General features: G+C 51.1%; 1 protein-coding gene across 2 annotated transcripts in view; it reads left to right on the top strand.

The window, feature by feature from the left end:
• Nucleotides 1-10,259, top strand: part of ZFAND3 (zinc finger AN1-type containing 3) — a 281,182-nt gene extending 270,923 nt beyond the window's left edge. For both annotated transcript variants that reach the window (XM_072945108.1, XM_072945107.1), the window contains one exon: nucleotides 9,868-10,259. In XM_072945108.1, the coding sequence (XP_072801209.1) occupies nucleotides 9,868-10,022 (155 nt within the window). In that variant the 3' untranslated portion in view covers nucleotides 10,023-10,259. The remainder of the gene's footprint in view (nucleotides 1-9,867) is intronic.
• The last annotated feature ends 4,021 nt before the right edge of the window (nucleotides 10,260-14,280 follow it).

The raw sequence follows: 14,280 nt of genomic DNA, 5'->3' as shown, positions 1-14,280 counted from the left end.
TAGTCTGTTTGTAACTAGACTTTGAGTGAGCTGTGCACTGTTCTAGGCATAGGAGAGGTTTGATAGTTACAGAAGCAGGGTTTTTGCTTTCATGAAATCTCTTCAGGGAAACAAGTTAAGTGAAAAATTACACAAATGACCCTGTAATTATAATTGTGACTGGTGTTTGAAGGAGGAGTCCAGGATGCCATGAAACTGAGGCCATAAGAAGCAAGACTTCAGTCAGGAGAGTGCGTCTAGATCATGGAGTACATGGGGTGAATGGCAGGAAGAGCACAAGAGGCAGCGGGACAGGAGCATGTTGAGATGGTGGACTTTATTGTAATTCTCAGGGAACCATTCAAGAGTTTAAATGAAGGAGTGCAGTTATCACAGGTCAGGGGGATGGAATCACCTCGGCTGCTGTGAGGAAGATGGATTTCATGTGGGGTCACCTAGAGGAAGGCGGCTGTTGCAGTAGCCTCAGCCTGGGACACTGGTGGCTTTGACTAGGTGGGGGCAGTGTAGATGGAAAGAAGAGAATGGATTTGATTTGTAAAACATGATCCACAGGGCTTGGTAATTGAATGTGAAGAATGAGGAAGCTACCAAGGACGACTATGAGCTTGTGTTGTGAGCCCCTGGCTGCATGGTGGCCCTGTTTTCCTAGCGTGTGGGACACTGGAGGAGAAGCAGGTTTGTGGAGAAATAGCAGGTATTCTTTTTTGGACAGCTTAAGTTTGAGGTTTTCAAGATACTAAATAGACAATTGGATACAGCAGCATGGAGCTCCAAAGAGAGGTCTGGGGCGAAGACAGAGATTTCAGAGTTGTTAGTATATATAGTTAGAATTTTAAACCTTGAGAGAATATGTGGGGTGAGACAAAAACAAGGTGCAGCACTGAATAATCCTAATACTTAAAGGACAGTCGATGATGGGCTATCAGAGAAAGAGAAGGGAGACGAAGAAAACAGGATATCACAGAGTTGGTCGGTCAGCTGGCCCTGATGCTGTCAGTGAGAACTGCAGAGGGCCCACTGGATTTAGAAGTGTCTGGGCTCCATTCATGAGGTCTTTTTTAATACCCAGACTGTAACGTTGGTGAAGCCCTCAGGTCTCAGCCTCCTCTCCACTCACACCCCAAGTGAAGTGGAACTGGGCTGTGAGGTCAGCCCCCCCCCCCCAGACAGGAAGTCTCTAGAATCCTAGAGTGGGCTGTCCATTCAGGGAGGGTTTTAACTATATATATAGTTCATAGTCTCACTTCAAATTTGAACTCATGTCTGCAGCTAAAACACTCCTCTGCCACTGAATAAGCCCCTTTCCCTCCAGGGGAGGTGTGTTTAACCAACTTTAAACTAAGCATCAAGAAGTCAGCTTCTCAGGGCTTCCCTCCCTCCCATCTCACCCCCCTGCTCCACACACCACAGTGGACAGCTGATGTCATGGGACCTGGGACCTTAAAGCTCAAATTTGTGAAAATAGAGAAAAGCATGCTTGTACGCTTAAGGTCCTCAGAACGACCTTTTTGAGTTACTGTGGTGAAAATGGAAAGCATGTAGAGAGACTTTTCATTCTTGAAAGAAGCACATAAAACAAGTGCACGTGATGCTGCACAGTTTGGATGAAAACAGAGTGTTTGCAGAACGTCTCCGGCCTATTCCTTTTTCTGCTCATCCTTTCATGGTAGCTCCCAGCCCGACAGTCTCAGGGAAATAGGGCTTTTCAACATGCGGTCAGTACGTGACCAAACTTGGAAACGCACACACGCTGCCTCTGCTTAGGAGAGAAGCTTGCAGAATCCTCAACTGTACCTGTGGAGGAGCCCCCACAGGAGCAAAGAAGTTGCTATCTGCTGTCCTTGGAAAGTTTCCATGTCCCTTTTATGGGGTCCCTAACCACTGAGTACTTTCCAGGCTGCCCTGTGTAGTCTTGATATATTTAAATCAGGTTTCTCTAAAATTAGCATATCTTCAACAGAATCTTTACTGAGCTTGTCACTTACCATGCATTTACAGTCTGCACGGAGGTTTGTGGAGAGGGCAGAGGAGACATGTGCATCACACATTTAGAGGAAGATTTCCATGTCCCTTCTTTGTCACTAGCGGTTTCTCAAAAGAGAAGGGAAGCAGAATCTAGACTGAGGTGAAAAGGGAGCAGCAGGGGAGGGGAGGGCAGCCTTGCAGCCGGGGAGTCAGTTGTACTGTGTAAGGTGAGAGGAGTGTCAGCAGCCCAGAGAGCTGTTCCGGTAACAACCAACCTTCCTTGAGTTGAGGCTTCACCTGCTCTAGCCGCTGATGCCTGTAAATCTGTTTATAGGAGACACACCTGAAGGTCTGAAAGGCTAAATGGCTTTCCAGCAGTCACATAGCTGTCAAAGCAGTGCCAAGGGAATGTGCATCCAGTACGTAGGTTCCAAACCAGAAGCTCCTCATTGGATCATCCAGAAAGAGAACTTGAGATTCCCTGCAGGCCCATGCCATAGCAGCAGGGGTGGGACTAAGCCAGGGGTCTCTCCCAACTCTGGGCTATCGTCTTCGTCCTCGCCTGTGACTCCAGCATGTAGATTGAAAGGTCAGCGGAGAAAAATGGGGCAGGTATTTTCCAAGTGTTGTTCTGGAGAGAGACGCATAGCATTTGCAGTGTGATGCCCCCAGCGGCATTGCCACTTGGGCATTCTGCGAGTTGGATGAACTGGCTCTGGCCAGGTTAGCCTTCACGGGTGGCTGCACCGGCCGCAGTTCTGCGGCGAGCCGTGCGCCGGGAGCCTGGCCCCTGAGCTGCTCTCAAGGGCCCTGGCCTCGCCCGTGGCAGCAGCTCTTGGGCAGGATGACTTGCAGCTTTGGAACTGGTTTTCTAGGAGACCTCTCTGTTTGAGGAGATAATCTTTTAAAGGACAAGGAAATGTTGAAAGAGAAAGCCAACAAATCAGGAGCCTGCTGAGAAGAGGATAAGGTCACCACCAAAACAGAAAGTTTCCTACCAGGACCTCACATTCTCCTGAGGCCCCAGAGAGGCTGGGGTGGGGGAGAGGAGACCAGGAGTGCAGGCACCTCCTAGGGTTCTTTGGATCCTAAAAACTGCCCCAGGTACCAAGAGGCTAACGCTGCCTGCTTTCAGCTACTGAAGCGAAATGATGTTTGAAAGAGCAAGTCATTATTCCTGTGGCAGAAACTGCCTTGAGCCATTTTCCCTTAGTTTTTAAATGTATGTTCATCTCTAGATAAAACATCACATGAGTCTACATTCAGCCCCCTTCTTGTGTACCGACGGGTTAACAAGCTTGCTAGGGGGAGGGCTCTCCCAAGTCAGAGCTGATGGTGCAGGATCCATCGGTGCAGGATCCATCAGATACGGGCACCCTGTCCCCCAGGCCCAGCCCACCCCGACCTCCCACCTCCTGGTGGCAAAAGGTTTTTCCTAGGTGGAGGCAAGAGTGGAGGTTTGTTCTTCGAGTGTCAGGTAAGGTGAGGCTGCCGATATGGGTGACGGAAGGAAACATTCCAGGGATTCCTCACAGAAGAGGGGAAAGCGGTCAGAGTTTTTGCAGGAACTGGGCTGTCTGAAGAGACAATAATAAAGGCTACCAAGAGTGGTGAATGTCCTGTTCTTGTGAACTGACATACGTACACACTGTGTCAGGAGCTTCATTAGCTGGACTGTGACCCAGCGCGTCTCCTCGCTGCTGACTGCTTCCCCCAGAGCCTACGCTGCCTGCACACAGCTGCCTCAGGAGCTCTTTGCACAGGCTTGGGTATCTTTGCTTCTGTCACACTGCTTTTGTTCTGGCGTTTACCTTGTATCTGATATTTTAATTGAGTTGGGGGGAAACAAGTGATTGCATCTGTTTTAGAGCTGTCTCAGTATGGTTTAGTAGTTTTTATTAAATTATTGAGTACAGTGGGCTCTTTAAGTTGCAAGTTCTCCTTCCCTTTGGAAAGCAGACAGACAGATGCCCAGCTTGGTAATTCACTGTGGCCTTGGTTCTAGCTCCCTGGGCAGCTGACCTCTAGAGGTCCATCCATCCGGCCCAGCTGAGCACTGTGTCTGTCAGCCAACTCAGTGAGCCGGGATCCGGTTCTGTCTCTGGGAGTGTGATGCTCCTCCCTCCACCGTGCAAAGCCAGGGATGGAGGAGAATGTAAAGCAGATGCATTCTGTTCCCGCAACACCTGCAGCTGCTTTGCCTGTACCATGGGCCTGATGAAATAAAATGCATTAAGATCCTTTAATGCATTTCTGTGCTACAAATTCTGCCTTGGGCATTGGGTCAGCGAATGTGGTGTAATCCAGGGATTGCTGGTGGGAATATAAATGGCTAATGCTTTCCAACAAGCTTTCCTGCAGCTACCTGCTGTTCCCAACATGTACTTACAAATGAGTTGTTAGGTCAGCTAGCTGTCCTGAGCTTTAAGAAACTTTTACCTTGCTGGAAAAACGTGATTCTTTTTTCTAATGAGCTTGCCTGGTCGTTTCAGATCGGTCAGGCATAACTGTTGTTTATGTTTGAAATAGACACTTTAGGTAGCAAATGGTACCTATCGGTGAGTTGAGATTTGGAGGGTCCATTACCTTGGTTTCTCAAGAAGCTTTGGGAGGTCTTGGGTGGTCTCTGTTTCGAGCCCACATGCCTCTGCAGCCCATGCACGTCTTCCTGCTACCAGGACACACAGTGCCTGGGCCTCGCTGCTGGTGGGCAGGGACCTGGGGACAAATGTGTCTGTGCAGACGGCACGCACACGGCCACCTGAAGCTGCACACCCGTGGATCACTTTACAGTGCCTCAGTCCCCGAGGCTTGTCAGTATTTTTAGGTTCTTCTTGAACCTTTGACAATTTTAAATTCAAACGAGCCAGAAAGTGTAAAACATTTCTTGCAAGTGAGGTAAAAACACCCGAGCGGCTGGAGCTGAGGCCCGCCCTGGTCTGAGGCTTCACTAAAATGGCCACTTTGGGAGAGCTTCCAAGTGGGGGGGTCTTGGAAGAAAACAAATGTTTAATTAATCAAAGTCCATAAGTATCCAGAGCTGCCCAGTTTTGCCAACTTTAAATGGTACTTCTTACTCTAAGATAAAGCCAATAAGCAGCATTTCTGCCTGGCAGGGATTGAATAAAAATGTCAAGGGCTCAGACTTGTGAATTTTGGCATCACTTTCTTTGCCTCCCTTAGGAAATTTCACGGAAAACAAAAGGTTCCAACCCCTGCTCAGTTCTCAGGGTTTGGAGGGAAGTGCTCGCCTGGGGGCTTTACTGCCTGCAGGATGAAAGTTTGGCTCCCTCCCTAAGCCCACCATCCCCCTCCCCACCTTCCTCACTCTCAACACAGTAGCCGGACCTCGTGGGGGAGAAGTGGAGGGAAGGGAACTGGCAGATGAGGCCAGTTATCTGTTCAGCTGCCCTCTGGCCCTGCTGGCCAGCACTACTGAGAGGTAGAGACCCTTTCTCCTTAGGCCTTGGGTGTTCTCTTGGTGATTGCCATTGATTTTTGTAAACAAGTGAGTGAAACAGGAGATAATATTACATCTTTCTTAGCACTTACAGCAAGGTGTTCAGTGCTGCATCATCTTTGCCTAGTGATGGCATTTGTCAGACTGTTCTCAGTCCTGGCGTTTTGTCTCAAAATAGCCACACCCCTCTCTGTGTGAGCAGGAATGAGGTTTAGCTGTGGATGAGGACATTGGAATAAAATGGAAGACTTTCAGATGTTAGCTTTAAAGGCTGAAAGGTTAAGTCACAAGTTTGGTTCCTACCAAAGGAGAATTTTTAGAAACCCGCATGTCAGACAGACCTTTGAATCTTGGAGGAATGAGCCTCAGATCAGTTTTCTGCTGGGTGTGTATGGTTTAGGGCCGTCAGATGTTGGGCATCTTCAGGTCTCGGTGGCATGTGGCTCACTGGGGCCGTAGGTTCCGGCCCCACACCAGGAGGGCTGAGTCTGGATGTGCTCGTTCATACCTGTGAGAGGCCGCCACTGAGATGTCTGTCCTCCGACAGGAGTCCCCCCAGCCTCTCTGTTCAGGGTAAGAGTGACCTGAGTGCTGCCCCTGTGTTTCTCCTTCATGTGGGAATCCTGTTGGGATAGAGGATTATTTAGATAGGTCCTGAATTGTATTTTTTGTCTTCTGCCGTAGTCTTGTGTCTCTGATAGACAGTCGGGGAAGTCCTGCTCTGGCCCGCGGCACAGCACCTGGGAGGAGCCTGCATGGTTCGGCCCTGGTGGCTCTCTGGGCAGGCATCCTCTTCCTCCCGTCCTGAGGCTGCCTGCTTAGTTGAAGATTTTTTCAAACTGAGGACGTAGCTGCCAGGGACCCTCCAGAGACCTTGCAGCGCAGCTCGCTGGGGGCTGAGTGGTAGCACCTGTGGTCGGGACTCCTTTCTCTCTTCCTATACCCAGATGGCCTGTCAGGAGCTAGGCAGTGGCAGGTGGAGAGGGACTGGATGGTGGGCTGTGGAGCACAGTGCTTATAGAGCTGCTTCTGCATCCTCCCTTTTTAATCAAAGTCTCACCCCAAATTGCTCTTCAGCGCCAGCAAGCAGAGAAACGCTCACACAAGTTCTTGGTCATTTTGCGCAGATTTACTGAAAACAACTCCACAGTCTTAACAGATCTCTGTGGCTTCCTCCTAGGCCAGTATTTCATGGAAAATCAGTGATCCAGGGCTCCCAGGAGCGGGGGCAGCAGTCATGTGACATGGCAGGAGAAAGAGCTCAGGTTAAACCATATTTAGAATTATTTTCAAAAACTTCTGCTTTAGCTGTTTTCCTCTCTTTTAGGGGGTCAGCATCCTTTCAGTCATGTTATCCCCCTAAAGCACTAGATGTATAGAGCTATTGTACATGGAAGTATGTTGAAATTGTTTTTGAAACTACATGATGCTGAACTATAGGGTCATCAGGAGGGTGTAGATATGAATTGTATGTACATGAATGGGTGAATGAGTCTGATGATGATATATAACTTTAAAATCAGGAAGAGAAGAACTGCATGATATCCTTGATACCAAAACCCATGTCACAGCTGAGCTGATCAGTTCAGTGTCCTTTGTGCTTTCTTTCCTTCTGGACACTGCCTTGGCTGACCCTGTCTGGAAAGGCCCCACCTGACTTCTAATAAACGGCATGAGGAAGCGTTGAGGCTGGCCTAGCCAGGATAGTGGCTGTAAGTGCCCTTGTGATTTAAAACTGTGTTCATCACTTCCCCAGCAGCCTGAACTCACCTCTCCCCACACCCAGCTTGGTCTCCAGAATTCTGTCAGAGTAATTGAATGTTCATGACACTTGAGTGGGTTCTGGAAACAGATCTGTGAGTACCAAGAAAAGAGGATAAAGACTCACCCCCTCCCCCCGAGTCATCCTGCGATGCTCACTTCCACCCAGCCCTCCCCAGCTACTGACACTGAAATGCATGTAGCCAGTTGGCTGCTGTCAGTAGATAATACCTCCTGAGCATCTGGGACGAGTTCCAGCACGTAACTTCCTCTTGGTGAGTGACCCTGACAGGAGAGGGAATTGAGCTTAACTTATGCCATCTTATAACCTCAGTGCAGCAGCTTGGGAAGTTAGCCTTCCAAAATTTGCCTGAGGCTTTTCTCCAGTGAATTACAAAATTTACCTGTTTAGTGGTTTTCACCTTTCAAAAATCAAAGCCAAGAGTCATTGTGTGTCTGACAGAGGTACATAGAACTTGGGTAGAGAAATAAGGTGTTTCTGTCTGGATGGAGAATCCTTGGGTGAGTGGAGAGGATATCCAGGAGTTTCTGTGGTTGATATGCCCTGTTTCCTTTTCAAGACAGTATGGGGCTCACAGATGCACCCACGGAGTTGTGAGGGAGCATAGTGAGGCTCTGAGACTGGAGCCTGTCCCCTCCACCCAAGTCTGCCTTTGACTAATGAGGTGTTAGGCCGAACCAGGGCTGAGTTCATTTCTGGGGTAACCCATTCATCAGGAGAGGAGGCACCCTGGGGCCCTCTCCTGCATCATCCAAGGGAAGGGCAGCAGGGGTCCTTGCACCCCTTATTGTAGATGCTGAAGGTATTATGTCCAGACTTGGCGACAAAAATGTCTCCACACCCTTCCTGCCGCCATACAGCTGGTGCCCCCCACCCCAAGTCCTGACCTGAGCAGGTTCTCCCCAACCAGATGGGCTCTGCTCCAGAAAGATGATTATGCTTATTAGGTCGAGGATGCATATTGAGGCCATCCACGCTTCTGCTGTGAGATCCTTCAGGAGAAAGACAACTGTATCCAATATCTTCAAGTAATGAACTTACCAGTAAATACAACACTCAACCTCATTAATCTTAACTTTTCTTTTGGGCCAAGTGAGAGCTCAGCTTCTCAGGAGACAAAAATTTCATCTCTGTTCTTTTCCTTAAACCAAATCCCAATTTAGAATCAAACGTATTGCCCTGCTCTCCCTGGGAAGCAGTTAATAATGTATTTTCTCGCACAATGGATAGTCCAGGCTCAGCCTGGTCGCTCAGGCCCCTGGGCCACATGCACGTGCCATACTCCACATGAGCTCAAGGCATCAGAGCAGGTCTGTGTCAGCTGAGGAATATTCTCTGGGTGAAACTGGTTTTAAACATTGAGGCTTTTGCAGTTGTCCATCATGGCCAGTCTTTGCTTCAACTTCTGCTGTTCTTCTGAAATCAGTGCCTTCACCTCTGTTGTCTGAAAATAATTGAGGACAGGGAGATGGATGATCACAGTTTGCAAGGGGTGGCTGCCCATTCACTCTGGCTGCTGCGGTCTCCCATTTGCTTGAAGAGTGAGGACAGCATTGGCCTGGTGGGGCTGCTGTGGGAGGCCTGCCCCAAGTGCACAGGGAGAGGAGGTTTAGGAAAGGATGCTGATTCGCTCCAGGTAGGGCCTGTGGACCTGGTCTAGGCTCAGGGGACCTGGGGGTGTGACCACCTATAGCTGATGGGATGAGGTGGTGGTGAGCCAGCCCAGATCTACCCACTTCCTGAAAAAGAGGGCCAGACAGAAGGCTGTCCCCTACTGGCTTCCCCATCCCCCCTCCTAGAAACTGACCAGAGGGGAGAGGGAATGGGCCACATCCCTTTGTCCTCTGATCCTCTCCACTGACACCCTGAGGGCCTCCTCTCATTGTTTTCTGCCAGAGGGATTTGATGTGTGCTGTCCACCCGCTCTCCTCAATCCTTTTTTCCCTCGGACTCAGGCCAGGAAGCCCTGAGTATGGGGACCTCAACCTCCTGCCCAGCAGAAGTTAGAAGGTGAAGTGGGCTTCTGTGAGATGCCGATTGGAGCTCAACATTTCTGTTCTTTCCTTTATGTAGTACCTTTTCCAGCACTTGACATAATCATTTTCCCTTGAGAGCTCCCATTCATGGGTGAGTTTCGGTTTGATCACACCCTCCACCCCCAAAACTCAGTTATACAGGAGGTAGAATGTAATTTAAGCCATAATTATTCCTGCTCTCTTTCTGCCTCCTAGAACGGTAGGTGTCTTGTAGGTATGAGGTTTGTCCAAGCCTGGGCAGTGCTGAGCTGGCAACTCTGTGCTTTCCTGCCTGCTTGGTGGGGGGTGCTTAGCGCCCACTCATCTCAGGGAGGTAGGGGTGCCTCGCTAGAGCAGTGGCCTTGGAGCTCCACCTTCAAGGTCCAGGCAGGAACAGCACTGAACGCAGGGGCGGATGTACCCCTGGGACGTTCTGAGGAATAACATGTTCGTCAAAGTGCTGGCTCTCTTGTTAAAGGGGTGATGTTGTAACAGACTCTTCAGCAGCCAGAGACCCTGCTACGACCATTGTCCACTCACTGGGATGCCCCTCCCGCCCTCTGGACCCGAGCGAGAGCTGGGGTTCTGGGTAGGCAGAGGCCACACCTAACGGTCTGTCTTCTCTGCTTCTCCCACTACTGCAGGTTACGTGTTCTGTATGTTACATCGCCTCCCCGAGCAGCACGACTGTACGTTTGACCACATGGGCCATGGCCGAGAGGAAGCCATCATGAAAATGGTGAAACTGGACCGGAAAGTGGGGCGCTCTTGCCAGCGCATTGGGGAGGGGTGCTCCTGAAGGCCGGCTTGGCCGCCACGAGACGCTGTTCTTAGTTCACTAATGTTAGCCTTATTTAGGACAAAGTCAGCCAGACACCTTGTACTGGGCACACGTCAGACTACAGCCAGTCCGTTTCCTTTCCTTAGCCAGCCATCCTGGTACTGTAGTTTAGGGGTTGATGGTGGTTGAAATTGATTTCTGGCTGGTTACTAAGGTGCCTGCTAGCCATTGTATAAAATTAAAACATGAAGAATATTTTTTTTTGAGCATGGCTAGTGGATTTAAAACAACACATACCTGTCACTGCTGGAGTCAAACTTATAAAAAGCCTTAAGCGGAAAGTGTTCCAGATGGAGACTCTGAGTCAGTAGAGGAGGAGACGCTGGTGTGCAAGTCCCCACGATGCACGGGCTCTGCTGGAAACTCTGGTTAGTGTTCGGCCTTCACCTCTTCACTTACCCTTAGTCCCTGCAGCCACAATACCTGATGGCCGCTCGTGCCAGGGCCACAGGAGGCTGCTGCGATTGGCCCCGTGGCTGGGCTGGGCGGTGGCCTCAGAGCAGGAATTGGGGGTGGGGGGAGGTTCTTAAGAAAATTTTTAACCTGACTTGCTATGAAAAAACTCTCTCATTACACGAGAAGAGAAACAATAACCTCACTTTGAAAATCAGCTCCACTCAAGACTAGTCCACAAACGAGACCCACCTTTTCTACACAGGACCCCTGGTTCCGAGAAGCAGCTGAGGCCACCCTGACCCCACTGGCTATGGTTTGGCATTTGCCACGTGCAGGATCTGGCTGTTGATCAAATAAGGCTCATCGCAGTACAGCAGCTGTGGCCTGCACACTGGCCTCTGCAGCTAGATTTCTATATTGGGAGTTTTTAAAAGATGTTTCATAGCCAACAGGAATCAGTACAAGTGCTGGGGGCTGCCCACAGCTCTGCCCCTTGCAGCAGGAGTCTGCTCAGCGATGCCTTGGCCTCACCTCCCGTGTCTGTAGCCCAAGGACAACTAGTCCGCCTCCACCACATAGCAGGCTTCGTCCGGGGACAGCGTATGTCACAGGGACAGCCGGTTGGTCTGTCTAGAACAGTGGTTCGCGGCCCAGCTCGAGAGAGTCGCTCACGCGCTAGGGGAGCAAGGAGCCGCGTAGCCGCAGGAGCTCAGGCCGGGTGGGGAGGGGTGGATCTGGGCCTGCTTACCCGTGTTTGGTGATGCTCTCCTTTCAGGTGGGGTGGGGTGGGCAGACAGGACTGAGATTCCCTTGAAGTCTGAGCAGGGCTGAGTGGCCCAGAGCCCCATCTGATCCAGGTTGGTGAGGGTGGAGGCTCCTGCAGAGGCACTCTGGATCTGCCCATACACAGGCTACTGAAATAGTTTCACTCAGCAGCTTTCCCTTTTACACCACAGCAAACGTTTGTTCAACTGTCTGCAAATTAACTGTTAATACCTGCAACTACAAAAGGTTTTTGACCCAAAATACTGAAATAGGAAATCATGCTCTTCCCAACCTCCTCTCCCACCCCACCCCCACCAGAGTGGAACCCGCTGCAAAATCTCCAGCCTTAATTCTTGCTTCAGGACCCAGACCGGTGTCTTGCTCTAGGGCAGCCCAGGGCAGAGGGGCCAGGTCTGCCCGTGTTTACCACTGTTGTCAAGCCACGGCCCTCTGGCCAGTACCTGGCCATCCTCAGTGAGGCGGCCCGCCTCGGCACCCCCCCCCCTCCCCAGCTCTCGTCATGAAGAGGCCACCACGTGCCCTTCCGGCCCTCCTCAGGCCCCACCAGCTGCTGCTACCAGGCAGTGATGGGAAGCAGGCTGTCTGGGGAGCCCGGCGGCACATGGGCTCACAGCCCTCGTTCACTTCCTGATGGTAGAGCCGGGGAGGGGGCGAGGAGGGAGGGCTTGTTCCCCTGCAGTATCTGTTCTGTGAAGTTTGTTAAATGTAAGGAAAGCTTAAATTCTTGTATCTTTAAAAGAGATCTTATTTAACCCTTTTGTGTTCTAGATTTACTTACACACATAGCCTAGAGCTCAGTTTTAGTTTTAACATTGTGAAAATATTAAAAGAATCTTGTAACTTTATTCTTTTTTTTTTCCTGCTGAAAAAAAAATTAAACCAATCGTATGAAAGTTTGGGTTTCTCTGTTTTGCCGGTTCTCCTAAGTGCCACCTGGATAATCAGTAGAAGTCTCCCCAGCCAGAGGCTGAAAAAGACGGAGGGCTCTTGTGTGCATGGTCTAGGGTTCACCTGTCTCGTGAGTGTACAGGCTCCACCGTTGCTCCCCTGGTTGCTATTGGGTGGTTCTGCCTTGGGAGGCCTGGCCCTGGGGTGGAGGTGCATCTGCTGGGCCCAGTCTTTGCTGGCAGCAAGGTTACAAATTTGAGGGGAAGGGGAATAACTGAGTACCAGCCTTAAGAGGGCCCTAGGGGTGCATGGGTTGGGTGTGCCTGGGCCCTGGCATGTCCAAGACCAAATCCTACCCAAGGAAGGGTCCAGAGGAGGAAGAGTCCTGGAAGGGATGATCAGACCGATGATATAAATGCTGCGTGAACTCTTCGATGTAGAGGATACACTTACTTACTTTGCCTTAAGGTGGACTAATCCATCTCAGGATGCAGAGGGTATGGCAGATGTCTGCAGTGCCCAGGAGCCTGGAAAGGAGTTCTGAGAAACGGTGCTGCAGAGCCGTGGTCACAGCATGGGCCCACACTCCTCTATCTGACTGTCCCAGAGCAAGCGAGCTGCGCCTCGCCACCTACATGTGTACATGGGGTGGTACTCGGGCCCCCCAGAGAGCTGGTCAGGACTGCAGGAGACTCGCTCAGATGCTGTTTGCCTCTCCCCAGAGCCAGAGCGAGCACAGAGCAGTAGAGGGAGGGACAAAGTGCGCAGATGCACAGGCATCATGGAGTTATTTCTGAAGGGAACTCACAGCTGTGAACTCAGGGCTTGTTGTGAACACAGTTTGTGTATTTGCTCACCTAGGTGCTGTGCTGCGGTGCTCCTGCCACCCCACCCCTCAACCCAGGCCAGACGCTGAGCCTGCGGCCTCACCCTCCTCTGGCTTTTCTGGGTGCAGGGGATAGGGGGTTGGTGGCCTCAGGACCTTAGTTCTGAGAGAGACCCTGGCTGTGCCTCCGAGCAGGTGCTGCTCCTCAGGTCACTTCTGGAAGGGAGCTCTGAGAACTGGAGCTGCCCTCTGTGGAGGGAGGTTGGGAGAAGCCAGGCCCGGGGGGCTCTGCCCAGTCTGCATTTCCCCGAGACCTGAGCAGACCTGGGCCGTCAGCGGCTCTGTGTTCCCTGCTGCGCCTGCGCACAGGCTTCTCAGCACCCAGGAGCAAGTCCCAGGGGGGAAACTCCTGTAGAAACTGGGAGGAAACCAGGAACCTGGGTCTAGAAGCAGCCACTGGTTGGGGACAGCCTGTCCCCTGCACCCAGGGCTGAAGGCAGAGGCCTCCTCCCACCACGAGGGCACAGTGACCTTGGACGGACTGGTCAGGTGTACCCCACCACTGCTCAGGTACCCTCACTGTCATGAGCTACCAACCCCAGAGCTCACTTGGCAGGAGGCAGCTATCTGGTGACACACAAGACTGGAATAGTGTCACCAGTGTTCTCTGGGCATCCATAGGAACCCAAACCCCAGGGCCCAGGTCCCACCCTGAAGACCTCTCAGACCCTCCTCACCCCCCGGGCTTGCAAAGGTGGCATTCCTCAGCTGTCCCAGCTGCAGTGACAGCCAAGAGGCAAAAACAGTGGAGGCAAGTGGAGGCCACCGCCTCCTCCCACTCCAGGCTCAGGGCTATAAATACTCAAGATCCAAATGGTAAATGCTTGAGACACTTACCATAAAGTACAGGTGGATGGATGATTGTGACTCTTCAGGCCATGAAGTCTCTGGGGGACTATTTGAGTTCTTTAAAAATAAATAAATAAATAACTTGATGGGGTCAGAGGGCTCCTTTCAGAATCTGCCTTCTGGCTGGGAGAGGACAGGGTTTTGGGGCGGAGGGCTGGGAGCCAGGGCACAGGGACTCTGTTACCCACCTGGATAGTCAGTCACAGAGGAAGTGAAGGACCAGGCCCGCCCAGGTCAAGGGTGACTCAGAGCCAGAAGAAAGGGAGGGTGTCCTCCCCCTCTTCTAGGTTGGAATGTTATTCCATGAGCATTATTTAATATAACTTTTTAAATGAGTAATTTAAAAAGAGTACAGTGATTTTCAAATGTGTGTGTCGGGGGGACCCTTCTGTGCACCTTTTCCCACCCCTG

This window comes from Vicugna pacos, chromosome 20, assembly GCF_048564905.1.
Source record: "Vicugna pacos chromosome 20, VicPac4, whole genome shotgun sequence".
Taxonomy (NCBI): Eukaryota; Metazoa; Chordata; class Mammalia; order Artiodactyla; family Camelidae; genus Vicugna; species Vicugna pacos.
Note: the sequence above shows the minus strand (reverse complement) of the source record. Positions and strands in the feature narration are given on the sequence as shown.